The following is a 15,312-nucleotide window of genomic DNA, read 5'->3' as shown; positions in this document are numbered from 1 at the left end:
GCCAAGGGAAAGTGGCATCGGCGAAAACACAAGTGACCGCAAATACAGAGGCTGTCGCTGAGGAGCACGGTTTCCGGAACTCAGGCGCAGAAACTCACCTTGCGCCCCGTCCCCCTTTCCCTCCCGGACAATGTTATCGCGAGTCTTGGGTTAAACTTGCGGTGATTGTGGAGACAAATTTCTCGCGAGATGTAATTGGTTGCTATAGTTGCAAAAAAAAAACACACCTCTGCGGCTAAGTCAGGTAAGTCTGCTCTTACTCCTTAGAAAACTGTCTCCTCCCGGCCTCCCCACCCCGGTCCTGCGGCCACACCGTGTTACCTCAGTTTCTTCTCCCTAAGCTTCGGCCAGGCTGAAACGCACACACCGCATCCCTGCACTACTGTACTCCGGTACAGACTCGAACGCCACCGACCCCGCCAGGCGCGGACGCTCTCGCCAAGCCCAGGCCTCCCACCCATAAGCCAGACTGAGACCCCACTTCCCACTTTGCGCCGAGATTCCCCTACAGTAAGCGCAGACTGCGCTCCTGTCCCCAGACCACTCCCAGTCACATCATCTCCTTCACCTAAACGATTTCTTTCTTTTTGTTTTTTGGGGTTTGTTTGTTTAAGCTATTTTTTGTTTTTCTATTTTTTAAACTAAAAAAATTTTATTGGAGTATAGTTGATTTACAGTGTTGTGCATCTAACCATTTTCTAATCTGACTTTTCCCCTTCTTCTGAGCAGATGACAAGAAATGCGTGCCTTGTCAGCGGCAACAGGAGCCCCCACTTAACTGCCTTGACCATAACTTTTAACTAGCCAGATTTCTTGCACTCGTTGTTCAACAGATATGCTGCTAATGCCTCTTGCGGGCAAGGCATGGTGCCAGACACTCAGGGACTGCAGAAATGTATGATAGATTACTTTTCTCTAAAGAAGTAATTAAGCATTCAAGAAACGTAGTGCTTATTAATAACACCATTTGTGCGGTGCTTCATAGGTTAAGCAGTTTTACTGTTTTAGTGGATATTCGCAACAAATGTGAAACAGGTCAGAAGTTATGTTATCTGTTTTATAGAAGGTGAGACTGAGGCTCAGAGAAGTTAAGCATTTGTCCAGGGTCAGGCTAGTGAAGGCGTAATTCACATGCTACTATTGAAAAGGAAAGGAGACTAATGTGAAAGATCATTTCAAATGTAAACTTGATAAGAAAGTTGTCAGGGCCACTTAGGCCCTGAATGAGCCTGGAGACATAACGTTGAACAAGTGATCTGAGACTTGTAGGTAACAGGGAAAATGAGGGAGTCGCTAGAAAGATGCAGAATACTTATAAAGCTTGGAGACAGCAAGATATCTCTTTCTTTTTTCTACCACCAGTCCTAGACACACTTAGCATAGTATAGCCGATGTAAATATTTGAATTGCATTAAGTTCCACTTTAAATTGAGTCAGAAAACATGACCTTTTTTTTTCCCTTAACATATATCCAATTTATTTTTGAAGTTGTATCCTTAGTGTTGTAAAATAATTTGAAAATACCTTTGATTAAATAAGACATACATCAGGACTTTTTCCAGTGGACTAACATTCTGTGGGGCTGCCTCTTTCTTGTTATCAAAATATATTTTTCTAAAACTGAGAGGTTAAGTAATGCTTGAGGGGAGTTTTGCACATCACAAAGAAAAAAAAGCTACCAAAAAACACTTTGAAGCAGGTGAGGGATGGGAGGTGGGGTGATGGCATTCCTACCCTCTTTGCCTTGTGATAATTTGTGCTTAATGGGTTAGTTACATGTATAAGAATCTTTTTAGCACTAACCAGCAGAGTCATCCTTGTGACCAGGTCCCTAAGGCACTGCCTATCTGGCAACAAAGGTTGGAAAGTGCACAAAACAGTGCTGGACTAGGGCATTTCTCTAGGTTCTCCCCTGGTATTGGTTATGATGTAATGTGGATACTTGTGCAACTATGGTATATAAGGGGACAGGTTCGTTCATTATGTTCACAGAGATCAAAGAAGACCAGAGAGACTTTGCCCAGGTGCTGATATGGAGCAGGTGTCATCAACAGGCAGACCCGTGCAGATCACTGTGACAGATGGATATGACTTGGTAAAGTTATTTTTGGGAATCCTGGAAGTCCTTAGTTTATTCATTCTCCTTGAATGTACTTTTGTCTTTGGGCTCAGGTCTCCCTGTCAGTCATCCAGTTGTGGCTTGGGGAAGATGTGTTGGGAACATTAGCAGGAGGCATGGAGTTCTGCATTATTCTGTACCACCAAACCTCCTGGCTTTACATAGCAATGGCACTTCCTTCTCAGTGTTCCTTATTGTTAGTCTATAATCAGCAAGTCATATTAATGTGTAAAATATCTGGCAATTTGAATACTAAATTTAATGGGGGTGAAACAACTGGTTTTCATTTTCCTAGACAGCAGTTCCTTTCTCCTGAAAAGGATCTGAATTCCTCCAGAACTTCTCTTGTGATTAATTTCATTTGATGAATTTAAATAATAAAACTACAATATGATATAAGTATTAAAATTTACAAGAATAATGAAACGTCAAAATATTCATTCAGGGGCTTCCCTGGTGGCGCAGTGGTTGAGAGTCCGCCTGCCGATTCAGGGGACACGGGTTCGTGCCCCGGTCTGGGAAGATCCCACATGCCGCGGAGCGGCTGGGCCTGTGAGCCATGGCCGCTGAGCCTGCGCATCCGGAGCCTGTGCTCCTCAACGGGAGAGGCCACAACAGTGAGAGGCCCTTGTACCGCAAAAAAAAAAAAAAAAAATTCATTCAGTATTATGAAGTCAAAAAGCTTATTCCAAAACAGGATGTAATAAATGACCTCTACTTTCTTTTAAAGGGTATATATAAAAATGTATATATAAATGTGTGTGCATATATATATATATATATATATATATATACACACACACACACAGCAAAACACTAGAAAATATATTATTACAGGTAATGTCTTCCTATGTGCTTTCCTCACTTTTTCAAATCTTCCACAATTATATAATCATATAAACACAATTACTGTTATTTTTCAAAGCTTCCAACTTAACGGCCTTTAAATAGAATGTTGCATTTAGCTACAACTAGATTTGTTTAATGACTTTCTACTTCCCCCGTTTGTATTTGTAACATAGCTTGTTAGGAAAACGTGCAAAATGCTATATAAAGTCAAAATGGGTTGCCAGATATGTAGGAAAATTCTCTATTTGAATATAATTGTAAAGTATTTTTCTGTCAACAGAAAGGTTTTAAAGGAGATACTCCAGTTACCTTTATCCGTGCAGAATTCAATCAGGTGGTTCTGGGAGACTCTGCAAAAATTGCTGTTTCTCCAGAAGGAACTGCAAAATACAACTTCACTTGCAGTTTTGAGTTCAATCCTGAAGGAGGAGTCACTTTACATGACCTCGCCCACAAACCTGTGTTCTGTAAGTGCTTGGGATTCTAAATATGTTAATTACATGAGTGATCAGGATATTCTGAGATATTTAGTAGCTGTTGTAGTGACAGATGAACACACCTTACCTTTTCAATCTGGGAATAACACAGTATACTTTGAGTCCCACCTGGTTCTGGCAGCTGTCACCATGACCTACTAATTTTAATCAGTTTGTATTGAAGACCTTTTGACACATAACTGAACTTTAAAAAAAAATTTTTTTTTATTTTCCAAATTGACTTTATTTTTTCCAGCAGCTGATAGTAAAACATACATATGATCAAAAAAAAGAATATTTATACAATTTTGAAGAACAATAAGCAATAACATGAAGCAAACATGCTCTTTTATGAAAAAAACAGCCCCCAGTTTGAAACAAGACCAATCATATATAGATAATTTGATCTATTCATGTGTACAACTCATTTTAATTTCCCTAAAAAATATTATTTAATAACTTTTTAGTAACTAATCAATTCTTATTAACAGTCAAACAAGTAAGAATGTAGATAATGCTCAATTCAATCCATGGGCGTATATGAATAGACATATAACTGAAATTTGCAGCCTTCGTCTCCTAAGCTGATTTGTGAGCTTTTCCTTTGTATTCCTATATTTAAGGTTGCCAGATTTAGGGGAAAAAAACAAAACAAAGAAACAAAAAACCCAAAAACCAAATTTGGGACATACTTACACTAAAAAAATGATTTGTTGTTTATCTGAAATTCAAATTTAATTTGGCATCTTGTATTTTACCTGGCAGCCATATCTGTACTTCTGTATATTCACCAAACTGTATAGCAATTATTAATTCGCCTCCCTTGTTAGAGGAGACACTTTTTGAAATCAGGGCTGTATCTTATTTATTTCAGAATTTCTAGTGCTTAGAAATATCTGGGATAGAAAGGGGCTCAAAAAATGTTTGTTGAATGAATGAATGAATGGATAAATAGATGGATAGTTTCTGTATTCACACTTTTACAGTTTCTAACTACATAATATTATCTCTGAAATACTTTGTTCCTAAACCTGTATTCTAGGCTAAGTCTTTTTTGTTTGTTTTAACCCATACTATTTTTTATTTTTTGGTAGTGTGGTTTTTAAAACTTTATTTATTTAATTTATTTTTTATTGAAGTATAGTTGATTTACAGTGTTGTGCTAATTTCTGCTGTACAGCAAAGTGGCTCAGTTATACACATACATACATTCTTTTTTAATATTCTTTTCCATTACGGTTTATCCCAGGGGATTGGATATAGTTCCTTGTGCTATACAGTAGAACCTTGTTGTTTATCCATTTTAAATCTGATAGTTTGCACCTACTAACCCTAAACTCCCAGTCCATCCCTCTCCCTCACCCCTCCACCTTGGCAAGCACAAGTCTGTTCTCTATATCTGTGAATCTGTTTCTGTTTTGTAGATAGGTTCATTTGTGCCATATTTTATTTATTTATTTTTGTTTTGTTTTGTCTTTTTACTATTAACATTAGTAACCTCGAGATATGTTTAAATTAGAATTGTCATTTTGAATGTTCACATTAAGATATACTGTAATTTGACCTATGAGGACTTTTTTTTAATTAAAAAAATTATTTTATTGGAGTATGATTGGTTTACAATCTTGTGTTAGTTTCTGCTGTACAGCAAAGTGAGTCAGTTATACATACACATATATCCACTTTTTTTTCTGCCATATTTTAGATTCTACATATAAGTGATATCATATGGTATTTGTCTTTCTCTTTCTGACTTACTTTACTTAGTATGATAATCTCTGGTTACATCCATGTTGCTGCAAATGGCATTATTTCATTCTTTTTTATGTCTGAGAAGTATTCCATTGTATATGTGTACCATATCTTCTTTATCCATTCATATGTTGATGGACATTTAGGTTGTTTCCATGTCTTGGCTATTGTGAATAGTGCTGCTATTAACATAGGGGTTCATGTATCTTTTTGAATTATAGTTTTGTCCGGGTATATGCCCAGGAGTGGGATTGCTGGATCATATGGTAGTTCTATTTTTAGTTTTATGAGGAATCTCCATACTGTTTTCCATAGTGGCTGCACCAAGTTACATTCCCACCAACAGTTTGGGAGGGTTCCCTTTTCTCCACACCCTCTCCAGTATTTGTTATTTGTAGACTTTTGACGATGGCCATTTTGACTGGTGTGAGGTGGTACCTCATTGTAGTTTTGATTTGTATTTCTCTAATAATTAGTGATGTTGAGCATCTTTTCATGTGCCTACTGACCATCTGTATGTCTTTGGAGAAATGTTTATTAAGGTCTTCTGCCCATTTTTCTATTGGGTTGTTTGCTTTTTTGTTGTTCAGTTGTATGAGCTGTCTGTATATTTTGGAGATTAAGCCCTTGTTGGTTGCATCATTTGCAAATCTTTTCTCTCATTCTGTAGGTTGTCTTTTCTTTTTTTTCCTTTTTCTTTTCTTAATATTTATTTATTTATTTTAATTTTTTTAAAAAATATTTATTTATTTATTTTTGGCTGTGTTGGGCCTTTGTTGCTGCACATGGGCTTTCTCTAGTTGTGGTGAGCGGGGGCTACTCTTTGTTGCGGTGCGCAGGCTTCTCATTGCTGTGGCTTCTCTTGTTGCAGAGTATGGGCTCTAGGCGCATGGGCTCAGTAGTTCTGGCTCATGGGCTCTAGAGCGCAGGCTCAGTAGTTGTGGTGCACAGGCTTGGTTGCTCCGCGGCATGTGGGATCTTCCCAGACCAGGGCTTGAACCCTTATCCCCTGCATTGGCAGGTGGATTCTTAACCACTGAGCCACCAGGGAAGTCCCAATCTTTATTTATTTATTTATTTAATTTTTGGCTGTGTCAGGTCTTAGTTGCGGTACACAGGATCTCTGTTGCAGCATGTAGCTCCTTCGTTGTGGTGCACGGGCTTCTCTCTAATTGTGGCTCGTGTGCTCAGTAGTTGCGACACACGGGCTTAGTTGTCCCCCAGCATGTGGGATCTTAGTTCCCCAACCAGGGATTGAACCGACATCCCCTGCATTGGAAGGTGGATTCTTAACCACTGGACCACCAGGGAAGTCTCTCTCTCTTTTTTTTTAATGGTTTCCTTTGCTATGCAAAAGCTTGTAAGAGTGATTAGGTCCCATTTCTTTATTTTTGTTCTTATTTCTATTCCCTTGGGAGACTGACCAAAGAAAACATTGGTACAATTTATGTCAGAGAATGTTTTGCCTATACTTTCTTATAGGAGTTTTATGGTGTCTTGTCTTATGTTTAAGTCTTTAAGGCGTTTTGAATTTATTTTTGTGCTGCTGTGAGTATGTGTTATAACTTCATTGATTTACATGCAGCTGTCTTAACTTTCCCAGCACGACTTGCTGAAGAGACTTTCTTTTTCCCATTGTATATTCTTGCCTCCTTTGTCGAAGATTAATTGACCATACGTGTGTGGGTTTATTTCTGGGCTCTCTATTCTGTTCCATTGATGTGTATGTCTGTTTTTTGTACCAATACCATGCTGTTTTGGTTACTGTAGCTTTGTGGTATTGTCTGATGTCTGATAGAGTTATGCCTCCTACTTTGTTTTTTTCCTTAGTATTGCTTTGGCAATTCTGGGTCTTTTATGGTTCCATATAAATTTTTGGATCATTTGTTCTAGTTCTGTGAAAAATGTCATGGGTAATTTGATAGGGATTGCATTAAATCTGTAGATTGCTTTGGGTAGTATTGCCATTTTAACTATTAATTCTTCCAGTCCAAGAGCATGGGATATCTATTTCTTTGAATCATCTTTAATTTCCTCTATTAATGTTTTATAGTTCTCAGCATATAAGTCTTTCACCTCTTTGGTCAGTTTATTCCTAGGTATTATTTTTTTTGGTGCGATTTTAAAAAGCTTTTTTTTTTTTTTTTTTCTTTTTTGGCCGCACCAAGCGGCTTGTGGGATTTTAGTTCCCCAATCATGGATGGATTGAAACCAGGCCCTCTGTAGTGAGAGCATGGAGTTCTAACCACTGGACCACCAGGGAATTCCCAAAGGTATTGTTTTTTTACATTCCCTTTCTGATATTTCATTGTTAGTGTAAAGAAATGCAGCCGATTTCTGAATGTTTATCTTGTATCTTGCTGCTTTGCTGAATTTATTAGATCTAGTAGTTTTTGCGTGGAGTTCTTAGGGTTTTCTATATATAGTATCATGTCATCTGCATATAGGGACAGTTTTACCTCTTCCCTTCCAATTTGGATACCTTTTATTCCTTTTTCTTGTCTGATTGCTGTGGCTAGGACTTCCAATACTATGTTGAATAGAAGTAGTAAGAGTGGGCATCCTTGTCTTGTTCCAAATTTTAATGAGAAGTCTTTCAGCTTTTCACCGTTGAGTATTATATTGGCTGTGGGTTTGTCATAATGGCTTTTATTATGTTGAGATATATTCCCTGTATACCTACTTTGGTAAGAGTTTTTATCGTGAATGGATTAGGTGCATATATGTTGATGAGTGTAAAATCCTCTTCTTGTATTCATCCTTTTACCATTATATAATATCCTTCTTTATCTTTCTTTATGGCCTTTATTTTAAAATCTATTTTGTCTGATATGAATATTTCAGCTCCTGTTTTCTTGTCATTTCTGTTTGCATGAAACATCTTTTTCCATCCCCTCACTTTCAACCTGTGTGTGTCCTTTGCCCTAAGGTGTGTCTCTTGTAGGCAGCATATTGTAGGCTCTTGTTTTTTTAATCCAGTCTGCCACTCTTTGTCTTTTGATTGGAGCATTCAGTCCATTGACATTTAAGGTAATTATTGATACATATGTATTTATTGCCATTTAAAAAAATAAATTTATTTATTTATTTTTGGCTGTGTTGGGTCTTCGTTGCTGGGCACAGGCTTTCTCTAGTTGTGGCGAGTGGAGGCTACTCTTTGTTGCAGTGCGCAGGCTTCTCATTGCGGTGCCTTCTCTTGTTGCAGAGCACAGACTGTAGGCTTGCAGGCTTCAGTAGTGGTGGCATGTCAGCTCAGTAGTTGTGGCTTAAAGGCTCTAGAACGCAGGCTCAGCTGTTGTGGCGCATGGGCTTAGTTGCTCCGCGGCATGTGGGATCTTCCTGGACCAGGGCTCGAACCCATGTCCCCTGCATTGGCATGCGGACTCTTAACCACTGTGCCACCAGGGAAGTCCTTTATTGCCATTTTAAACCTTGTTTTCCAGTTGATTCTATGTTTATTTTTTGTTCCTTTCTTTTTCTTTTAGTTTTTCTTTTTGTGGTTTGATGATTTCCTTTTATTTTACGCTTGTGTTCTCTTCTTTTTGGGTTTAGTAATCTATTGTATATTTTTGATTTGTGGTTGCCCTGCTTTTCAAGTATGGTAACCTCTTCCTATATCTGCTTGCTTTAGACTGATAGTCATATAGGTTCAAACACATTCTAAAAAAAAGAATCTACATTTTCTTACCCTCCTTTCCCACATTTTAGGATTTTGATGTCCTTTTTTACATCTTCATGTTTATCCTTTTTCTGTTCCTTGTGTTTATCATCACTTTCACAAATAAGTTTTTTTTTCTTTTTGATCTGTATACTGACTAATTTAAGTGATTTACTTTCCAACTGTAAACTGTGATTTCCTCCTTCCTATATCTTCTTGTTTCTTTTCTATTTAGGGAAGACCTTTCAATATTTCTTTTAGGATAGGTTTAGTATTGCTGTATTCTTTTAGTTTTTGCTTGTCTGAGAAATTCTTTATTTCCCCTCCTATTCTGAATGATAATCTTGCTGGGTAGAGTATTCTAGGTTGCAGATTTTTCCCTTTCAAAACTTTGAATATATTTTGCCACTCTCTTCTGACCTGCAGCGTTTCTGTAGAGAAATCAGCTGATAGCCTTATGGGAGTTCCCTTGTAATTAACTATTTGTTTTTCTCTTGCTGCCTTTAGAATGCTCTCTTTATCTTTAACTTTTGCCATTTTTATTAGAATATGTCTTGGTGTAGGTCGGTTTGGGTTCATCTTGTTTCGGACCCTCTGTGCTTCTTGTATCTAGATATCTGTTTCCTTCTTTAGATTTGGGATTTTTTCAGCCATAATTTCTTCAAATACATTTTCAATACCCTTTTCTCTTTCTTCTCCTTCTGGAATACCTATTATGCATAGATAGGCATTCTTTATATTATCCCATAGGTCTCTTATATTGCTTTCTTTTTTTTTTCATTTGGTTTTCTCTCTGCTGTTTTGATTGGCTAATTTCCATTATTCTATCTTCCAGATCCCTTATTCTTTCTTCTGCATTATTCATTCTGCTATTCATTGCCTTTAGCTCAGCTTTTGTCTTGGCAAATGAATTTTCTAATTTTTCTTGGCTCCTCCTCGTAATTTCTAGTTCCTTTTTACCGTAATCTGCGTTTCTGCCAATAGCCTTTCTTAATACTTTCAGTATTTTCATTACCTTTTTGAACTCGGTGTCTTAGACTGAAGAGGTCTGTTTCCTTGTTTGTTTCTTCTGGGGAATTCTCTTGGTCTTTTAACTGGGAGTCAAAGAAGCAATTTAACTGCTTCTTCATTTTGCTTATATTTCTCTTACTCTGTGAGTTTAGGAGAAATGGTTATCTACTCTCGTCTTGGAGGGCTATTTATATGTGGGAATGTCCCTGCATAGCTTGTGTGGGTTAAATATATTTTTGGCACGAGGGCTGTTTTTGGTTTGGATGCTTGCTGTCTCTTTCCACAGTTTGTTCTGGCCGTTATCCCCTTGATAGTGGGTGTGCGGGTGCGCAGCCTGAGCACACTCCCAGGAAGGCAGCGGTTGGGGCAGCGGTTGATGCCCAGTTGTGGGACCCTTGGTAGTGGCAGCAGTCTGCGCCCACCTCTGGAGTCCGAGATGGCAGTGGCGGCTCGTACCTGCCCCTGGAGCTCAGGTAGGCAGTGCCTTGCCACCTGAGAGTGTGTGTGGAGAAAGAAACTCCTATGGAGGTCCCGCCTCTCTCCTCTCGCACCCCCAACAATGGCGTCTTGCCTCTCTCGTGGGCCCAGGCTTCTTCCTGTACTCCCTTGATTGAGGCACACCACACCCTAGCCCCCTCAGGCTGTCTGCACGCAGCCAACCCCAGTCCTCTCCCCTGGTCCGACCTCCAAAGCCTGAGCCCCAGCACCCAGCCCCCGCTCACCTCAGTGGACAAGCGTATAAGGCTGGCGAGTGCCGGGTGGTGACACCAACCATCTGTGCAGGTTTCTCTCTGCTTTGCCCTCTGCAAATCCGGTTGCTGCACTCTCCTCTGAGGCTCTAAAGCTCCCCCTCTGTTCTGGCTGATCTCCCCACCAGTGAGGTGACTTCCCAACGTGTGGAAACTTTCCCTCTTTCACAGCTCCCTCCTGCGGGCGCAGGTCCCATCCTGATTCCTTTCTCTCTTTTTTTTTCTCTTTTCTTTTGTTCTCCAAGTTATGTGGAGATTTTCTTGCCCTTTTGGAAGTCTGAGGTCTTCTGCCAGCATTCAGTAGATGTTCTGTGAGAATCATTCCACATGTAGATGTATTTTTGATGTATTTGTGTCAGAAGGTGAGCTCCCCATCCTATTCCTCTGCAATCTTGATCCGATTGATGACCCATACTTGTTATTTTTTGTTTTTGTTGTTTTTTAGTGGCACATCTCCTAAGGTGCGTGCGAAAACCCACAGATTCCAAGATCCCAAACCCGGAGAGGTGGACCTGAGAATCTATACAGTATTCTAGAGCAATGCTTTCCAGACCTTTCTTTCCATAACAGTCACCTGAGAGAAAGTAATTTGGGAGAAAATAATCTTCAGGGTCCAACCCCATACCACTAAATTCACAATTGCCATGGGAAGAGCCTAGGTAGCTGTACCTTGGGAAAAAAATGTCTCAGGTGATTACTGGGAAACACTGTTCAAGAGCAGTGATTCCTAGCTCTGGCATAGGTGGGAATCAGTCAACCACGGAGGCATCCATCTGACCTGCACTCTTTTATCCCACCCACTCTCTTCTACTTCTTTCTTCTTTCTTCTGTGCTTCTCTGTCACCCCAAGTAATAGTTGTATCTCAATTGCCTTCTTCCCTAGCATACTGGATAGGAAAGGCAATACTGGACCCTTATTTTAAGCATGTCACTGAACTCGTGAGAAAGAAATGGTAGTTCCTTTGTTCCAGAAACAAAACAGAAACTGAAACCTGGAACTCTTGAACAGCTGCCGTTGGTGTGTGGTGGTGTGGAGGGAGAGGGCAGTATTCTAAAACCCAGGGGCTTGGATTTTAATGCTCTTACAGAGACAGAGACTTGGGCTGCTGTAGATGGGAAGTTGAGAGTGAGACCACCTACCTCGTCGTAAGCCGAGACTCTCAAAAAGATTGGACTAGAAAAAAAGTTCACTCACCATCATATCTGTCTAGGTGCTGGGTAGACAAAAAAAATTTCTCTAAGAATTAGTAATCATAGAGTTATGTTGATCATTAAATAATATGTATTTTCTTAAAACATGCAAGGAACATTTGTATAATAAAAGCTGGCCACTTACCAGGCCACAAAGCAAGTCCTGCCATATACCAAAGAATCAATAGCATACAGACAAAGCTTTCTGACCAAAATACAACAGTCAAAAAAATAAGAACTAATAAATATATAGCAAAAATTATTATGAATAATTCATGAGACAAAGAAGAAATCATAATAAAAACTGCAAAGCAGTTAGAATCAAGTCAACAGTAAAACACCAAATACCAAAACTGTGGGATATAGCTAATGTAGTGCTTAGAGATACATTTGTAATCTTAAGTACAGTCATTAGAAATCAAGAAGAATTTTTTTTTTTTTTTTTTGCTGTACACGGACCTCTCACTGTTGTGGCCTCTCCCATTGCTGAGCACAGGCTCCGGACACGCAGGCTCAGTGGTCATGGCTCATGGGTCTAGCCGCTCCGGGGCATGTGGGATCTTCCTGGACTGGGGCACAAACCCGTGTCCCCTGCATCGTCAGGTGGACTCTCATCCACTGGGCCACCAGGGAAGCCCATCAAGAAGAATTTTAAACAGAACTTCTGCCTCCAAGAAGATGGACTAGATATACTTTCGTCTATTCCTCTCAGAGCTATAAACCCTGGACATTATTTATATAACAGACTCTGAAAGGTAGAGAGAAGAAAGAAATGAGACTTGAGGAAAGACAGTATGAGTTCCTTGGGTTTTCTTTTCGCCTCATCTATCCCAAACTGTATGCTGAAGAAGCCAGCAGCCTGGAAACAAAAATGGGTACAGATCAAACCAACCAACCACCAACAAAAGTGCTCTCTCTAATCAAAAGACCAGGAAAGGGGGCAGCCTAGCATGACAGAAAACATTTAGACAGAAACTGCTCTACTCCAGTCAAATGCCCAGAAAAAAAAACTGTGGCCCCACCCATACCCAAGCCAAGTGGGGAACCTAGGCTTACACACGCACAAAGCTGAAATAACATGCCTCAACACCCTACTTGAGTGGTGTCAGAGAAGACCAAGTAGGAAGCCAGGACTTTTGTGCTCTATGGTAATGACCCCCCTCTCTCAACATGTGTTTTTTGTTTTTTGTTATTTTCCCTTTGGCCATGCCACGCAGCTTGTGGGATCTTAGTTCCCTGACCGGGGATTGAACCTGTGCCCAGGCAGTGAAAGCACCAAGTCCTAACCACTGGACTGCCAAGGAATTCCCTCAACTTGTGGTTTTTTTGTTTTGTTTTGTTTTGTTTTTTTAACATGTGGTTTTAATGGAGACCACACAGGGAGCCAGGGCTTCTGCCCCAATCTGGCAGTAATGAGGTGCTCCTCCACTCCCCACTGGCGTGTGTCAAACGGGGTCTAGTGTAAAATCAAAACTCACCATCACCTAGTGGTAATGCATCTACACCCACTATAGTATCAGTAGAGAACAAGTAAGGAATCAGAACCCCCATTTTCCCTCAGCAGTACGGAGGAGCTGCCCCACTCAGGTATTAATGGAGATTGAGTGGGGAACCTAGACTTCTATCTCCACCTGAAAATAATGAGGCATTGCCTCTCCCCTTCCTGTGTAGGAGCGGTGTCAAAAAATGCCAGCAAAAAAGAAGGTTTAAGTATGATTCAGAGTTTCATAGCATAATATAAAAATTCCAGGTTTCATTTGAAAATCACTCATTATACTAAGAACTAGAAGATCTCAAACTGAATTAAACAAATAATCAGTAGATGGTAACACCAAGATGATAGATATGTTAGCATTATTAGACAAAGATTTTAAAGAAGCCATGATAAAAATGCTTCAATGAGCAATTGTAAACATGTTGGAAACAAATGAAAAAACAATAGATAGACTCATAGGGGAAATAGAAAGTCTCAGTAAGAAATAGAAGATATAAAGAAGAATCTAGTAGAAATTTTAGAACTGAAAAATATATTAACTGCTATGAAAAGCTCAGTGAATGGGCTCAACAGCAGAATGGAGGAAAAAGGGGAAAGAATCAGTGAACTGGAAGATAGAACAATAGAAATTACTCAATCTGAGTAATGTAGAAGAAATAGACTAAAAGAATATGAACAGAACTTCAGAGTCCTGTGGGACTATGCCAAAAGATTTAACAGTGTTATTGGAGTATCAGAAGGAGAGAAGAAAGAGAGTGAGGCTCGAAAAATATTCAAAGAAGTTAAGCCTGAAAACTCCCCAAATTTGGCTAGAGACATAAACCTACAGATTCAGGAAGCTGAGCAAAGTCCCAACAGGATAAACCCAAAAGAAATCTGTACTAAGGAACACCATAGTAAAACTTCTGAAAACTGAAGACACAGAAAAAAAAAATTGAAAGCAGGAGAAAACAACTACAATGGTATCAGTTTCTCATCAGAAAACATGGAGGCCCAAAGGAAATGGAACAATATTTACAAAGTGGTAAAAGAACTGCTCACCTAGAATGGAATACCTAAATAAAAGATATGAAGTGGAAATCAAGATATTCTCAAATGAAAGAAAACTAAGAATTTGTCACCAGAAGACCTACCCTAAAAGAATGGTTGAAGGAAGTTCTCTGAACAGAAAGGGAATGATAAAAGAAAGAACCTAGAAACATCAGGAAAGAAGAAAGAATATGGTAAGCAAAAATTTGGACAGATAAAATAAGCTTTCCTTCTCCTTGAGTTTTCTAAATTGTGTTTCACACTTGAAACAAAGTATAACACTATCTGATGTGGTTCTGTATATTGAGAAAGTATTTTTGGCAATTATAAACAGGGAGGGCAAGGGGACATAAAGGGAGGTAAGGTTTCTATACTTCATTCAAACTAGTGAAATGATGACATCAGTAGATTGTAATAAATAGTATATATATAATGCAATACCTATAGCAATGACTAGAACATCTATACAAAGAGATATATTCAAAAGTATTATAGATAAATAAAAATGGAATTCTAAAGAATGCTCAGGTAATCCAGAGAAAGGCTGAGAAAAGAAAACAGAGAAATGAAAAAGAGGGGCCAAACAAAACCCAGCAGACTTAAGCCCTAATATATTAATAATTACATTAAATATATCAAGACACAGATTACAAATTCGATAAAGAAATACACTATATACAAGAAACTCAAAATATAACCATATGGTAAGGTAAAAAGTAAAAGAATAGAGAAAGATATATCTACATAAATATAAAACTACAAAACATTGCTGAAGGAAATTAAAGATGACACAAATAAATTGAAACATATCACATGTTCATGGATCGGAAGATTTAATATTGTTAAAATGTTAGCACTTCTCCAAGTGATCTACAGATTCAGTGCAATCCCTATAAAAATTCCAAAGACATTTTTTTGCAGAAATAAAAAAAAAACCCTTTCTATAATTCATATGAAATCTTAAGAGACCCCAAATATCCAAA

At 38.8% G+C, this 15,312-nt stretch overlaps 1 protein-coding gene across 1 annotated transcript in view; it reads left to right on the top strand.

Moving 5' to 3' along the window:
* Window positions 1–216: 216 nt before the first annotated feature.
* Window positions 217–15,312, top strand: part of CFAP70 (cilia and flagella associated protein 70) — an 88,296-nt gene continuing 73,200 nt past the window's right edge. Inside the window, exons 1-3 of the mRNA XM_082674045.1 lie at window positions 217–244; window positions 1,993–2,095; window positions 3,249–3,435. Coding sequence (XP_082530171.1) covers window positions 2,033–2,095; window positions 3,249–3,435 — 250 coding nt within the window. The 5' untranslated portion in view covers window positions 217–244; window positions 1,993–2,032. The remainder of the gene's footprint in view (window positions 245–1,992; window positions 2,096–3,248; window positions 3,436–15,312) is intronic.

Source organism: Grampus griseus (assembly GCF_964374135.1).
Source record: "Grampus griseus genome assembly, chromosome: 16".
Taxonomy (NCBI): Eukaryota; Metazoa; Chordata; class Mammalia; order Artiodactyla; family Delphinidae; genus Grampus; species Grampus griseus.
The sequence above is the reverse complement of the archived record's forward strand: the minus strand, read 5'-3'. Positions and strand labels throughout refer to the sequence as shown.